The sequence below is a fragment of the Capra hircus genome, chromosome 24 (genome assembly GCF_001704415.2).
Source record: "Capra hircus breed San Clemente chromosome 24, ASM170441v1, whole genome shotgun sequence".
Classification (NCBI taxonomy): Eukaryota; Metazoa; Chordata; class Mammalia; order Artiodactyla; family Bovidae; genus Capra; species Capra hircus.
The window spans coordinates 24,169,064-24,182,609 of record NC_030831.1 but is presented as its reverse complement, the minus strand read 5'-3'; the positions used below and the strand labels follow the sequence as shown (position 1 = coordinate 24,182,609).

Below are 13,546 nucleotides of genomic sequence, written 5' to 3'. Positions count from 1 at the left end.
GTAAGTTTTTATATAAGGAGAAATGCCATCAATTATTATATGCATATGATAATATCATTTCAAAATATATCATAAGGTCTGTCTACATAAAACAAAATATTAACAGTGACTACATTTAAATAGTAAGATCATAGATCAGTAATTTTTGCTCCTCACATGAGTGCATTCTAAACTTTAAAGGATAAACATTAAGTATTCGTGCCATTTAAAAAGTGTATAAAATAATTTAAGATAATAGTTTGTGTAATGAATTCCACCAGATTTTATGAGGATCGTAAAGAAGAAAATAGGATCCATTAGTAGCAATTACAGTGCAGTGTAATGGTGAAAGCCTGACTGGGAATCATCTAAAGTGGGAATGTAAGGAGAGAAATAGAAACAATGAGCACAGAAAACCCTTTCAAGGGCTTTTCCTGCAAAGTACAACAAGAAATGCAACGTAGCTTACGGTAAGATTTAAAAACAAAAACACGAAGCATTCAAAACAGGGAGGGAGAAAGTAAAAATAAAGAGAATAAGCCTAAAGAAATAAAAAGAAAATTATAACTACAGAAACATACATTACTATTTCAGAAGCTGGCAGATTGTAGAATTGCTAATCCAAGAGTCACCTCTACTTTTTAATTTAGTTTTTAAAAATTTGAAGAATCTCATTTAGAAAGCGAAAAATACACATATAATTAAAAATAAGAGATAAGATTATAAAAGAGCATTTTATATAATGTTATATTAGATTTGAAAATTTTAATCCATTTTGATTATTTCTAGGTCCATCAAAAATTATAGAGATATCAAGGAGAAATATATATCCTAATAAAACTAATCATGACAAAGTAAAACAACTGTCCATAAAAATAAAGCAATAATTCAAACAACTAAAAAAATAAAAACAATGATCATTTTTCACCAAGGTGTCCTATTAAAGTTTTTTAAGAAAAAGTTTACTTAAATCTATATTAATTCTCCAGGTAATAAGAAAGGAAGAAAAGCTTCACAATTCATTTATAAAGCCAGCATAATCCTAATAAGAAAATCTGTCAAATACAGCACAAATTAAGAACACTGAAATACAGACTGATTTATGAATATGGATGTAAAATCCTAAATAAAATAATTACAAATCAAACTCAGCAGTAAATTAAAAGAACAATAAACCATAACCAAGCAGAGTTCACCCCAGGAATTTTAAAATGGTTTTATTTTAATATAAAACATTGTTTCAACAGGTCAAATGAGAAATTATTTAAAGTCATCTTCACAGATGCTTACAAAGTATTCTGTGTAAGTAATCATCTATTCCTGATAGATTTTATAACCTAAGAATACTTTTAAAATCTTTAAAATGATAGCAAGCATATGTTTGAAATCAATATTTAGATAACATGAACCATTTCTCTAAAATAAAAATTGAAATAAAGAAAGCCAAATTCATAGATGTTACTTAATATTTTATACATATGCTACACAATAAAATAAAGAGAGATTAAAATCTTATGGCTAAAAAACTAGCAATGTGTAATTTTATACATTATCACATTTTATCCATATAACTCATAAAAACTATAGTATAAAACAATAATAAAAAATTGTATTGCAGTTTCACTGTAACACAACTTTGTTTGTATGAGAAAAATCATTCAGCTTCTTTTCTTCTTAAAGCTCTTTTTTAAAAATTATTTTTTAGTTTTTATGTTTTGGCCCTACAACATGAAATGAGGAATTTTAGTTTACTTACTAGAGCTAGAACCCATGTCCCCCTGCAGTGTCCATACCCCTGGACCATCAGGGAAGTCCCACTTAGCTTTTTTAGACTGGTTTCCTATTTAGTAAATTAATAGCATCAATAACAATTGCTGCCTTATTTGTAATACAAAATTATTTAATTTGAAAGATTTTGAGAAAAAATATTAATCAAAAGGTATACTGTAATAGGTATGTTATGGTATTTGGATTTATGCTTATATTAACCTAGATCAATAATTTAGCAATAGATATTAAATTCCTACTAAAAAGACAACATCTAAAAATATAAAAACATCACATATACACAAAAGTAATTCACTTATTTACAACCTTTATCTGTAAAGTATATTAGAAATTAAATTTTTGTACAGCTATAATTGTTCAATAAAACATGAAAATCACAAAGAATTTATGTATCTTTGAAAGGTATTATTTTGTATTACTTTATTAAGTTCATTTTGGATAAAATGAACTGTAGATGGCTGTTTCTTTAATACTACAGGAAAAAAAGAATTGCAGATAATGGTATTAAAAAAGATTCCTGAGCTATAGGAGAAGTAGACTTCAAAGACAACATTGGGAAAAATCATAGAAAAGCAGCTTTATTTTTAAATTTAAGATGAATTTGATCTTGACAACTTTTTTAAAGTACTTAACCAATTTTTAAATGTTTTCTACTTTATAGGAGCTATTGTTTGTAGATATGAGAAGGGAAAAATGTATTTTCCTAGATACAGTGACAATACAAATACAGAAAAGTGTACATTAATGAAGCAAAGATTCTAAATTGAAAGCATGATATGCCCTGAAATATTAAAAGATCAGTTAGCTTGTATGTGCAATTAGGCAGCACAAATCTTTTATTTTTCTCTAGAACTAAAAGTACCGATTGCATACCAAAAAACAATGCCTGGAAGTGATGCACAACACTGCTTTTAATTGAGTGTTTAATATGCCCACTTTGAAAATACAGCTCAAAAGTTTTTTATAATGAGCAAAACACAGAAAAAATATATCTAAACTTCATCATGCTCTCATCAGCTCTATAAAATATGATAGTTCACAAATGATTTCTATAATTGAAAAACACTACTAACCTTGTAAATACATTCATAATATCTCATCAAAATAATATTATGTTATGAAGGAGCAGACTTGCCATTTTTAGAAATGATTTAAAAAGTTATTTTAGGTTTAGTGAATAAATTTCCCCTCTTTGACAATATTTTATTAACAGTGACATTTTTATGAATGATAAATTTCAACATGATTAGAAAACTGAGCTCATAACTATTTGAAAACACTATATTTTATTTCAATGTCTGCACTCTACTACATTCCACCTCATCAAGTGTTATCTAGACTCACAAGGTAAAGTGATTTTTCCTCAATTTCCAAGGATCTGTCTCCTTTCATGTTGAAGTTTAAAATGAGAGGATTCAGTCAGACAGCAATAGGATTGAGAGGATGAGAAGAGTTAAACATTGACACTTCACCTGCCTCCTTAGAAATCTGTATGCAGATCAAGAAGTAAGCTAGAACTGGATATGAACAACGAACTGGTTTAAAATCAGGAAGGAATACATCAAGGCTGTATATTATCACTCTGCTTACTTGACTTATATGCAGAGTACATCATGTGAAATGCAGGGCTGGATGAAGCTCAGTTTGGAATCAAGACTGCCAGAAGAAACATCAATAACCTCAGATATGCAGATGTTGCCACCCTAATGGCAGAAAGTGAAGAGAAACTAAAGACCCTCTTGATGAAGGTGAAAAGGAGACTGAAAACTTTGGCTTAAAACTCAGCATTCAAAAAACTAAGATCATGGAATCTGGTCCCATCACTTCATGGCAAATAGATGGGGGAAACAATGGAAACAGTGACAGACTTTATTCTCTTGGGCTCCCAAATCACTGAAGATGGTGACTGCAGCGATGAAATTAAAAGATGCTTGCTCCTTGAAAGAAAAGCTATGACCAACCTAGACAATATATTAAAAAGCAGAGACATTACTTTGCTGACAAAGATCCATCTAGTTAAAGCTATGGCTTTTCCAACAGTCATGTATGGATGTGAGAGCTAAACTATAAAGAAAGCTGAGCAGCAAAGAATTGATGCTTTTGAACTGTGGTTTTGGAGAAGACTCTTGAGAGTCCCTTGGCAAATAGATGGGGAAAAAGTAGAAACAGTGACAGATTTCATTTTCTTGGCTTCAAAATCACTGTGGACGGTAACTGCAGTCATGAAATTAAAAGATGCTTGCTCCTTGGAAGAAAGGCTATGACAAATCAAAACAGTGTATTAAAAATCCCATGATATCACTCTGTCAACAAAAATCCATATAGTCAAAGCCATGGTTTTTGCAGTAATCATGCATGGATATGACAGTTGGACCATAAAGAAGGCTGAACACTGAATCATTGATGCGTTCAAACTAGGGTACTGGAGAAGACTCTTGAGAGCCCCTTGGACAGCAAGGAGATCAAACCAGTCAATCCTAAAGGAAATCAACTTTGAATATTTCCTGGAATATTGGGAATTTCCTGGAAAATTCCCTGGAAGGATTGACGCTGAAGCTCCAATACTTTGACCACCTAATGGGAAGAGCTGACTCACTGGAAAAGACCCTGATGCTGGGAAAGATTGAGGGCAGGATGAAAAGGGGGCAACAGAGAATGAGGTTGGTTGATGGCATCACCAACTCAACGGATGTGAGTGTGAGCAAACTTGGGAGATAGTGAAGGACAGGGAAGCCTAGTATGCTGCAGCCCATGAGTTCACAGTGTGGTTCTAAATCTACCTATTTTAGATCCGTTTCTTCCAACTCCCTTATCCCATCTCATCCCTTCTGACACTTCAGTCCAGTGTGTTTCAGTGTTTTCAGGCTTGCTTATTTCTGGATTATTTTACATTGCCTATGCAGTGGTGTAAATTACTCCAATCTTAATTCAGGTGCATATTCCCTACACTGCATAAATAAGAGCAAAATATGAAATTTTCAGGGAAAGAAAATTCTGAGAATATCAAATCTAACTCACTAAAGAAGCTTATAGAAGATATACTTTAGTAACAAGAAACAAAACAGTGCCAAATCAGAGACGTCTGATAAATAGAAAGAGCTGTGTATTAAACTTGGAATATTATCAAACATTTATTGTATAAATTAATGAGAAATTATCCTAACATAGGAATTATTAAGTAATATAGACATAACATGAAAAATAGAATATATATCAGGAAAAGATCATATGGCCCTTAAACTGTTCCTGAAGAATCTAATGATATTGATTATGCTTCACATCCAGTAAATGTAATATGTGTTCTAAAAATTCTAACAATTAGTAGCCCCAAAACATGTAAATAAAATACATCTTAAGAAAAAAATCAACTCTAAACATTCTAACGTGAGTTTCATCTAAAAATATGGTTTCAAATTATATAAGGCAAAATAATTAAGAAATAATAAAGAAATACACTATCATACTGAGATATATTTTAATATAGCTTTCATAGCAATTGATACATTAGTCAGAAAATAAATCAGAAATATAAAACAGTTAAATAACACAACTATCACAATTTATAAAATAAACCTATTTAGAACTGCACTCTACTATCAGAGAAAACATTTTTCCAAAATCAAAAATTTATGCAAGTTACCTATATAGTATTAAACAAATCAGTCTTAAGGAAATATAAATAATACATACTTCCTGTACTACCTGTATTAAAAAAAAAGTATTTACATTAAAAATCAACTTAACATTTAGTGGAGACAGAGAGTTAATTTGTCTAAGAATGATCACAGACTGATTTTGAAGACAGAGTTTGCCTTTGACAAAGTTCCAAGAAATTGGTTAAGGTCCAATTTAGTAAAACTACCCAAATAAGTAGAGAGATAGATCATGTTTATGATTAAGAATCCTATCATACAGATTTCATATCTGCATCATGTAATCCAAAAGTGAATGTGATTCCAATTATAACTCTAATAAAAGAATAACCTAAAACTCAAAAGGAAATATAAGATTAGGGGATTCATCATAACAGATAATCAAAACTCATTATACAAGTTTATTAATATAGACATTAAGTATAGAAATAAAGATGTTAATTAGAGGAAAGAAAAAGAGAATAGAAAGAGAGATACACACAAAACAATAAGGAAGCCCCATAGTGACATAGGTGGTTCAATATTAATATATATATATTAATATATAAATAAATACTCTTAATTACAAGTTCAAGTAGCCACAGTACAAAGCTAATGTCAGTATTTTTTTAAATGTTAGTTATGAAAACTTACCATTTTTTCTAAAGCAGTTAATTCATTTTTTGATGACTTTGTTTCCCTCAATACTTCGGTCACTGCCTCTTCATTCTCCTCAATATTAATACTAATATTTTCTATTGATGTACAGTAGAAATTAAACAGATTGCTAAGTTTATCTATCTCTTTCCTAAGAGAAAAAACACAGTTGACTTTATCCACATTGAAGGAGAAACTATATTTTAAATTATATTTGATTTGCTCCTGACTTAACAATATAGATCAATGGAATTTATCTATTTCTAAAGGTTTTTCAACCCAAACAAGCTCCTGAAAAGTACTACTTAGGTAAAAAGAAGTAAATAGGGAGGAAAAAAATATTATGTTTCTGATGGAAAGAACTGAAAGAAAAGTGAATGATTTGTAAATTTTTAAAATAAGCTACCATTTGATGTGATTTCAAGTGAGAGACCTAAGAAGTACCTTTGATTCAGAGCCTGGATAGTACAGGGATGGAAGGGCAATTTTAAAAAAGCAGAAAAAAAGAAGAGAAGAGAAGAAGCTGTAAAAGTGGACAGACCATACATTATTAAAGCTCTGGGACTTCCTAGGCAGTCCAGTGATTGCGACTTCGCCTTCCAGTGCAATAGAGTGCGGGTTTGATCCCTGGTCAGGGAGCTAACATCCTGCATGCCTCACAGCCAAAGAACAAAACCGTAAAACAGAAACAATATTGTATCAAGTTCAGTAAAACTTTTAAAATAGTCCATATCAAGAGTGGGGGGAAGGGGTGGGAGGTGGGAGGGAGGTAAAGAGGGAGGGGACACATGGATACCTGTGGTTGACTTATGCTAATGTGTGACAGAGGCCAACACAATATTATGAAGCAATTTTCCTTCAATTCAAAATAAATAAGCATGGGGAAAAAATGGTCTACATCAAGAAAAACCTTTTAAAATTTTTAAAAATATATAAACCTCTGGTTTACTGTCTTGTCTCCCTGACAGTCACAGTAGCAAAAAGGAGTAAACTGCAGTTCAGGAAAATAAGGGGCTTACTTAAGGAAAAGTAATTGCTAAGATTTTTGTTCCTAGGCGACCTTTCACAAAAAAGACCAGTGTTAATCTGTAAAACTACATAATCCTTTATCTTATCTGGTAGGAACAAAACAGGTTCCAAATATAAAATTCACTTTCAAGTATGGTCTTATAGTTTAATGCATGAAAAAATATGATGAGAAAATGACAAAAATATCATTTGTAGAAAATATTAGCAAGTAATACAGATAAGCCCAACTTTTTAAAGAAACCATAAGCAAAATCATAGAGTGGTAGATTTACCTGAAACCCATATAAGAGATTAAAGAGTAAATCATTTGCATGTAATAAAATTCTCAATGCAATATGGAATTGAAAAATTACCCAATAGACAAATGAGAAGATAAGATAAACAAGAATTCACAAGAAAATAAATGCTAGTGACCAATAAATATATGGTGTGTTTATTGAATTCGCCCAGCCTCTTATGCACTAACTAATTCTAGGAGTAGAGTCAAATTAAACTGAAAGATATAATCTTACAACAGAAATCAAAATTAAAGCAACAAACAAATGAGCAAGAAGATTCTTCTTTACCCTTTCAAACCTGGAGAATAGAGGTTTCCTATCAGAATTGTATTGATCTTCCAGATCAATAATGAGTGGTTGAGAGTCTCAGCATTTAAAACATACATGTGTGGTTCAATTTTCTTCATTTGAAGTTAATTTTTCTTCTCTCAATGTTATCCATTTCCCCAGTGCAGATAATAAACTATAGATTTTGACTGAGTAAGAAGTGAGCAGTCACCCTGCCCATGAAATGCAGGAACTAAGCATTATCTTAGTTATCTCTTCATCTCTATTTCTTAAAGCATTAACTAATGTGATCGATTCCTCAGCCTTTCAAGAATTTTTCAGTGCAAAAGTTGCCCCCACTGATACTTTGGATTTCATTATTCTCATATTTGCTAAATCAGAAATAAATTTAGAAGAATAAAATGGGAAGAATCATTTTACCTTTTAAGAATTACTATAAAGTAGAGCAATCGAGACACAAAAGAATATATGCTTTTTTTCATTTATATGGAATTCAAGAACAGACCAAACTAACCATGGTAATAGAAGTCAGAATGGTAATTCCCTCTTTTAGGAAATGGTATGAACTGAGAAGGAAAATTTTTTTTTAAATTCTATATCCTGGAAACTTTTTATATCTTAACCTGAGGCATGGTGACATGAATGTATATACATATACATGTAGATAAAAATCATCAATCTATGCATTTGATAGCACATATAATTGTGTTTCTATATGACTACTAATTCTCAACAAACTAAAATAATAATGAAGGAAAATTAAACATACCTTTAACATTTTACTTAGTAAATCATTTATGACTCGCTAATGCTTATAACAGAACTTTTAGAAAATATGCTTAAATGAGAAGAAAATTAGCAAGTAACTTATATGATGCAATAAATAATACTGAGTAAAGGAACTAATAAAAATATGCCTTTGGGCCCTATTTAAATATTATCTATAAAAATCATCAGCTAATTTTTATATTCAAAATTGAGAAGCAAAAATTTTACAAAATGTTACAAGATGTAGAATGTTTCATTTATAATTAATATGCACTAACAGCTCAACATTCAGAAAACTAAGATCATGGCATCTGGTCCCATCACTTCATGGGAAATAGATGGGGAAACAGTGGAAACAGTGTCAGACTTTATTTTGGGGGGCTTAAAATCACTGCAGATGGTGACTGCAGCCATGAAATTAAAAGACACTTACTCCTTGGAAGGAAAGTTATGACCAACCTAGATAGCATATTCAAAAGCAGAGACATTACTTTGCCAACAAAGGTCCGTCTAGTCAAGGCTATGGTTTTTCCAGTAGTCATGTATGGATGTGTGAGTTGGACTGTGAAGAAAGCTGAGCACTGAAGAATTGATGCTTTTGAACTGTGGTGTTGGAGAAAATTCTTGAGAGTCCCTTGGACTGCAAGGAGATCCAACCAGTCCATTCTAAAGGAGATCAGTCCTGGGTGTTCTTTGGAAGGAATGATGCTAAAGCTGAAACTCCAGTACTTTGGCCACCTCATGCGAAGAGTTGACTCATTGGAAAAGACTCTGATGCTGGGAGGGATTGGAGGCAGGAGGAGAAGGGGACAACAGAGGATGAGATGGCTGGACTGCATCATTGACTAGATGGAGGCCTGGCGTGCTGTGATTCATGGGGTCGTAAAGAGTCAGACACGACTGAGTGACTAAACTGAACTGAACTGAACATCTGTTTATGCCAAATAGATTAATGAAATGTTGAATATATGTATGGTATATAAGTACAGAGACAGAAACAGAGAAATGATTAAAATAAGAGATATAGAAACATAATCAACAGCTTCAAGATATGTAAAATGAGAAAAAAAGCATAGAAAACTGAGAGCATTACAGTCTCAACTGAAGTTCCTGCCTCCACTTCTTGGCCATGTAACTTTGTAGGTTTGTTAACTGACTTTGACCTTAGTCATTTGACTTGCTGTAGTCATTTAAATGTTACCAAAAAAGGATGCAATCGGAGACTTATGAAGTTCATGTCTGAGTGTGCCTGCTTGCTCTTACTCCTCTCCTAGTATCCTGAGAATATTTCTAACAGACTGGAGACACAGAGTAGAGTCAAATCTCCCCAGTTGTCTCAGCTGAGGCTTTACTATATTAGTGGCAAATCAGAAAACATCTCTAGGAGGGGAAGATCCCCTGGAGAAGGGCATGGCAACCCACACCAGTACTCTTGCCTTGAGAATCCCATGGAGAGGAGCCTGGTGGGCTGCAGTCCATAGGGTCGCACAGAGTTGGACATGACTGAAGCGACTTAGCACAGCACAAGGCTTTCCTAGATCAGCGGAAAATTGGAAAACATATGTAACTAAATGACAGTGCAAATATAACAAATCAGGTGAGTTATGAAAATGATTGCATTCATTAAATAATATATGTTTTGAGAGAGGACAAGATGGTGGAGTAGAAAGACCTTCCTCTCATGAGCACACCAAAATCACAACTATCTGCAGAACAACCATCAGTGCAAAAGACCAACCTACCAAAAAGTTTCTTCTACAACTAAAGACATAAAGAAGGAGTCACACTGAGATGAGTAGGAGTAGACTAGTGATAGAGTCAATTACCATACCCCTGGGAGGCTGTCCCATAAACTGGAGCAAAATTACATTGCAGAGATTCTCCTAAAAGAATAACAGGTCTGAGCCCCACATCAACCTCCTCAACCTGGGAGTCCTGCACGAGGAAGACAAACCTCCCAGAGCATTTGGCTTGGAAGGCCAAGGGGGCTGACCTTTGGGAGTCCCAGAGAACTGAAAGAAATACAGATTTCACTCTTAAATGGCACACACAAAACCTCACACACTGTGGGACCCAGGGCAGAAACAGTAATTTGAAAGGATCCTAGGCCAGGAGCAGGAGGCAACTGCAGCCCACCCTAGGAGCAAAGACATGGGTGGCAGTAATTTGTAGAGCTCCATCTACCATGTGGACACTGGTACTAGCAACTACCATTGTGGAATCCTCCTTTTAGCTCATAAGCACCAAGACCTACCCCCACCCAACAGCCTTTATGTGCCAATACTGAGACAGCTCAGGACAATCATCTAACTGGGCAGGGACACAGTCTCCTCCATCAGGAGATAGCTGCCTAAGACCCCTGAGCCCTCAGCCACCTCTGGAAATGGCTCTGCCTTCCAGAAGGCCTAGAACCCAACTCTAACACTAGTGGGCAGGCACAAGTCCCAGAATCCCCAGGGCCCTGGTCCTGCCCTCCAGGGAGCCTGCTCTAGCCTCTGGACCAGCCTCATCCACCACAGAGTAGACATCAGACTCAAGAAAGTCAAGACCCCACATCATGTGGACCCAGCCTGCCCATCAGCAGCCCAAAACTTGCCCTGGAACAGACTGGACCCTGGCCCTGCCTATTAGGAGGCCAATACAAGCTTGAGGATACCCTAGGCCCCATGTTCAACTGTGTCAGTCACCACTGCTTCCACCAGTGATCTAACACCAGCTCTTGGATCCCTGGGTCCTGCAACCAGACTCCACAATCTAGCTTTGCCTATTGGTAGGCTAGAACTAAGCCCAAGACCTGGCTCCACCCACCTGTGGGCAGACAACAACTGGAGAACAACTTCTGGACTGTGATTCTGCCCACCAGTGAACATGCACTAGCCCCAGGGCTCCCTGGGTTTCCATAGCCAGTGACCTCATGACCCAGTCTCAACAACTAGCAGTCATCAGCCTCCACACAAGGTAGAGCCTGTCAACCCATCAGACAGGGGACCAAACAAGCCTATCAGGGTGCCCAAAACAGGCAGCCCACCGCAGCAGCAGCAGGACCCACGCAGCCCTCATAGGGAATACCCTAGGGAATATAGTTTGGGTGAGGAGAGAGGAGTGTGCTACTGGGATGCATAAGACACATACAAAAGGTCACTTCTGCAAAGTCAGGAAATATAACCAACCTACCAGATACACAGAAAAACAAACAAACAGCAATTTAGGAAAAATGAGGAGATAGAAGAATACATTCCAAACAAGGAACAAGATAAAATCCCAAATGAAGAACTAAGTGAAGTGGAGCTAGGCAATCTATCTGAGAAGGAGTTAAAAGTAGTGACTGTAAAGATGGTCAAAAAGCTTGGAAGAAGAATGGATATACAGAGCAAGAAGTAAGAAGTTTTGAAAAGAGAGTTAGAAAATCTAAAGCACAACCAAACTGAGATGAAGAATACATAAATGGAAATGCAAAATATATCAGAATGAATCAATAAATGTCTCAGTGATACAGAGGAGTGGGTCAGTGAGCTAGACATCACTGGTGTTGAACAGAAAAAAAAAAGAATGAGAAGAAATGAGAACAATTTTGGAGACTTCTGAAACAATACCAAGTGCACTAATATTCACATTATAGGTGTTCTGAAAGGACTCAGAGAAAGATGCTGAGAACATATATGAATAAATAATAGCTGAAAACCTCCCAACCATGAAAAATGAAACAGACATCCAACTCCAGCAATCAAAGAGAGTACCAAACAGGATTAACTCAAAAAGAAACACACTGAGACACACTGTAATTAAAACTGTAAAAATTAAAGATTAAGTTGTTATTTAATCACTAAGCTATATCCGATCCTTTTATGACCCCATGGGCTATAGTTCGCCAGGCTCCTCTGTCCATGGGATTTTCACAGGCAAGAATACTTGAGTAGGTTGTCATTTCCTTCTCCAGATTTTCCCAACCCAGAGATCGATCCCATGCCTCCTGCCTTGTCAGAGGAATTCTTTACCATTGAGCCATCTAGGAAGCTCATAAAGAGAAAATATTAAAAAGCAACAAGGGAAAAGCAACAAATAACATATAAGGCAACTCCCATAAAGCAATCAGGTGACTTTTCAAAAGAAACTTCACAGGCCAGAAGGAGTGGCATGATATATTTAAAGTGATGAAAGAAAAAACTACAATCAAAAATACTGAGCAAGGCGCTCATTCAGATTTGATGAACAGATAGAAAACCAAGCCTAAAAGAGTTCAGTATCACAAACCAGCCTTGAAAGAAATGTTAAAGTAACTTTTCTAAGCAAAAAAGAAAAGGCCACAATTAAATACATAAAAATTAGAAAATGAAAAAGGGAATAGATAAAGGCAATCATACGGTAAAGGTAGAAGTCATCTACACACAAGTTATTAGAAATGTTAAAAGACAAAAGCAATATAACAAAATACATTCACAATCAACAGCTAAGGCACATAAAAAATCATTAGATGGAAAATATGATACTAAAAACAGTAACTGTAAGGTGGGAGAGTACATATGCAGATTTCTTTACAAGCATTTGAAAGTAAGGGATCAGCAGCTTATAACAGTCAAGTATAAAGATATAGATGGCTAGAGAAAAACCTCAGGGAAACCACACACCAAAATTTACGATGGTTATAAACATAAAAAAGAAAAAAAGAAATCCAAACATAACCCTAAAGATAGTCATCAATTACAAGAGAACAAGATAGAATAAAGGGACAAAAAAATCTATAAAAACAATCCCCAAACAATGAACAAAATAGCAAAAGATACATAAGTAAGCACATATTGAAATAGACATCAGATATGAGAAAATATAAACATCTTAATAAGTGCATGTTATCCAGATCACAGGTAAATGTATAAATTTTTGTTCTCTATTTTACTTACATTTATTTGAATCTAGCTCCATAATGAATGTGACTTTTTCTATACTAAATGATGGGTGTTTGAATAAATAAATATTTTTATATCACACAGAAACATAAATAATTTAAAACCAAACTAAGAACTAGATGGATGTTATAAAATTCAAATACATCAGAAATGTAATAGAAAGTCAATAATACACAAAATATAATTAATCTATGTGCATTTAAAATATTCCAGGCTAAAGAAA

The 13,546-nt window shown here is 34.3% G+C and overlaps 1 protein-coding gene across 1 annotated transcript in view; it reads right to left on the bottom strand.

The window, feature by feature from the left end:
- The window catches only part of CCDC178 (coiled-coil domain containing 178), a 386,847-nt gene that overhangs the window by 317,123 nt on the left and 56,178 nt on the right, over positions 1-13,546 (bottom strand). The window contains exon 9 of the mRNA XM_018039353.1: positions 6,054-6,207. Coding sequence (XP_017894842.1) covers positions 6,054-6,207 — 154 coding nt within the window. The remainder of the gene's footprint in view (positions 1-6,053; positions 6,208-13,546) is intronic.